Raw genomic sequence first — 2,252 nt, 5'->3', positions numbered from 1 at the left:
AGCACTTTAGTTTCAGAATTAGTTGAGTTCCGGGTACACAGAATCCAATGTAATTTAAATTCCATGAAGCCTATTTTTGCTTTTATATTTAATTTGGAATTTCTACCAATTTCAAAACTGAAATAAGTAGACAAAAGTAAGAGAAGCAATAGATTGCCACAGAAGGGCGTGCATGTCACTGGGGAGAAATAATGTAATGTGATCTGAATTCTATAAAAATAAAAATCGAACTAACCCATTTAAATCACAAGTAACAAAAGGCATACAAAAAGCTGGTAAATAAAAACATGTTTATTTCTGTCTCAAGCTGTACCACTTTGGACTATCGTAAGTGCAAAGTTCTTTCAAAGGATAACAAATACACATTGAATACTATGAAAAGCTGACTTAGAATGCTTATCTGAGAAAATATCTCTGTGTTGAGAAAACTTTACTTTTAATTACTTAATTCCTTTGAATTATTTGACATAGTACTCATTTTGCTTACAACGTTTACCCTTTAACCTGAAAATACAACACACAGATTTGACGTGGTAGATCAACAGAGGAAGCCGTTCCGTACCTCTCCACTTTTACCCAAGAACAGGGGCGATCACCAAGGAGTGACAGTGAAGGGGCAGGAATGGCGCACAGAGGCAGGACGCGCCCCAAGTCATCACTGAGAGCAGATCCCACGCCCCTGAGCTGCCGCGGTGAAGATGCCTCAGGTGACCCGAGACAGAACCCAGGACAGGGCCGGCTCTGTGTCATCTGTCCCTCCGCGGCCTCCCCGCCCAGATTGTGCTTGGACAGAATATTGCCTACAGCCTGCTCCCCATGCTGCCAGATGTAGGGGATAAAATATTCTAATGTGTTCTCTTCCAAGCAATGAAAAAGTCACACCATCCAGAAGGAAATGGTACGCACACTCTACAATTACTATTGGAGCCAAATCTGTGAGTCACCCAGCTGCCGGCACAAGACAATTTGGCTACTGGAAAATCCTGATTAATGACATTTTTTTAAACCCAGAGTAACAACTTGACCTGCCAAGAATTACCATTTTTTCATCATTTCGCCATTTTTGGCCTTGGTTATCTATTACCTTTCTCAGAGAAAAGGAAGGAAGTAAAATGAAAATGGTGTAAGGTGCGTTCACCTCAGGCCAAAATGTGCTTGTCAAGGTGCCCTGGGGCCGGGGTTTAGCGCAGCTTCGCGACCTGGGGGAGGGTCCTTGGAGAGCCTCCTGGACTTCCTCGGGCTACCCCGAGGTACTGGGTTATTTCCCAACTGCAAACACAATTAAATCATCGGCTGTTGATAAGAGTCCTCCTGACAGCGCGGATCGCCGGGCTCCGCCAGGCGCTGGGACCGGGTCTTTGTCCGGGGCGCCCCCGGCCCCACCCCGCCGGGGGGTCCTCGCCTTCGCGTCACCGGAGCTGCCTCCAGCCTCGAGTCCGGGATGATGGAAGAAGCGGCGGCGCTTTGGAGGATATTTCCAGCTCCCAAACCCCCCACAGCCCGGGCTGGCCGAGTTCATCCACACGAAGGATAAATTCACTGCTGATCGCTTTATCTTTAATCGATACAAGACCGGCACCGCCGATAAGTCACGAATTCCCAATTCCAAGCCGTGGCCGGGATCGCCATTCACCAGCGGCGGCGGCGGCGGCGTCGCGCGGGGGCGGGAAGGACCCGGGCTCCAAGCGCGCCAGGCCGGGACCCGGGGCCGCGAGTTTCCGACACGCATCGCAGACCCGCCGCGCGCCCTCGCCCCCGCACCCGCTCTCCACCTGAGAACCTCCGCTGTCCCGGGCCTCCGTCTTCTCGCCGGCGCCCACCTCGCCCAACTATCTTTCCTCGAGGCCCCTCCCCGGGTTCCCAGGTCCAGCCTGCTCCGAAGCCTCCGGCACCGCACACGCCGCGCGCGGAGGGAGGGCCGGGCGGGGAGAGGTGTCCAGTCCAGCCCAGCCCAGCCCAGCCCCACCTGGGCGCGCAGGCAGAGGAGCCCGAGCCCGCCGCCTCCCAGCCCTCCGCGCAGGGCTGTAATAATTACATCCTCGTTGTTTCTCCTGCAATCGTTAGCGAAGGAGCCGAAGAACAGCAACAGCCGCTGCCGGGGGAGGCTTAGTTACAAAACCCTGCGCTGGGTAGCGCCTCGCTTAGCAACCACCCCTAAAAAAGCCCCCGTGCTCCTCGCTCGCACTTGGAGAGCCGGGCGACGGCCACCCCCTCGCTGCGCGCACCCTCCACCCAGCCTGGTCTCCGGAGCC

The 2,252-nt window shown here is 54.0% G+C and overlaps 1 protein-coding gene across 1 annotated transcript; it reads right to left on the bottom strand.

Annotated features, from left to right (window-relative positions):
• Positions 1–273: 273 nt before the first annotated feature.
• LOC105508647 lies at positions 274–2,085 on the bottom strand. Its single transcript, XM_011937536.1, has one exon. The coding sequence runs from the start codon at positions 1,727–1,729 to the stop codon at positions 1,259–1,261; it is 471 nt and encodes a 156-aa protein (XP_011792926.1). The 5' UTR covers positions 1,730–2,085; the 3' UTR covers positions 274–1,258.
• Positions 2,086–2,252: the final 167 nt, after the last annotated feature.

This window comes from Colobus angolensis, unplaced genomic scaffold, assembly GCF_000951035.1.
Source record: "Colobus angolensis palliatus isolate OR3802 unplaced genomic scaffold, Cang.pa_1.0 Scaffold165, whole genome shotgun sequence".
Taxonomy (NCBI): domain Eukaryota; kingdom Metazoa; phylum Chordata; class Mammalia; order Primates; family Cercopithecidae; genus Colobus; species Colobus angolensis.
This window is presented reverse-complemented; position numbering and strand designations above follow the sequence as displayed.

Excerpts from the sequence above, each read along its gene's own strand:
- LOC105508647 (XM_011937536.1), bottom strand. The coding sequence starts at position 1,729 with ATGCGTGTCGGAAACTCGCGGCCCCGGGTCCCGGCCTGGCGCGCTTGG.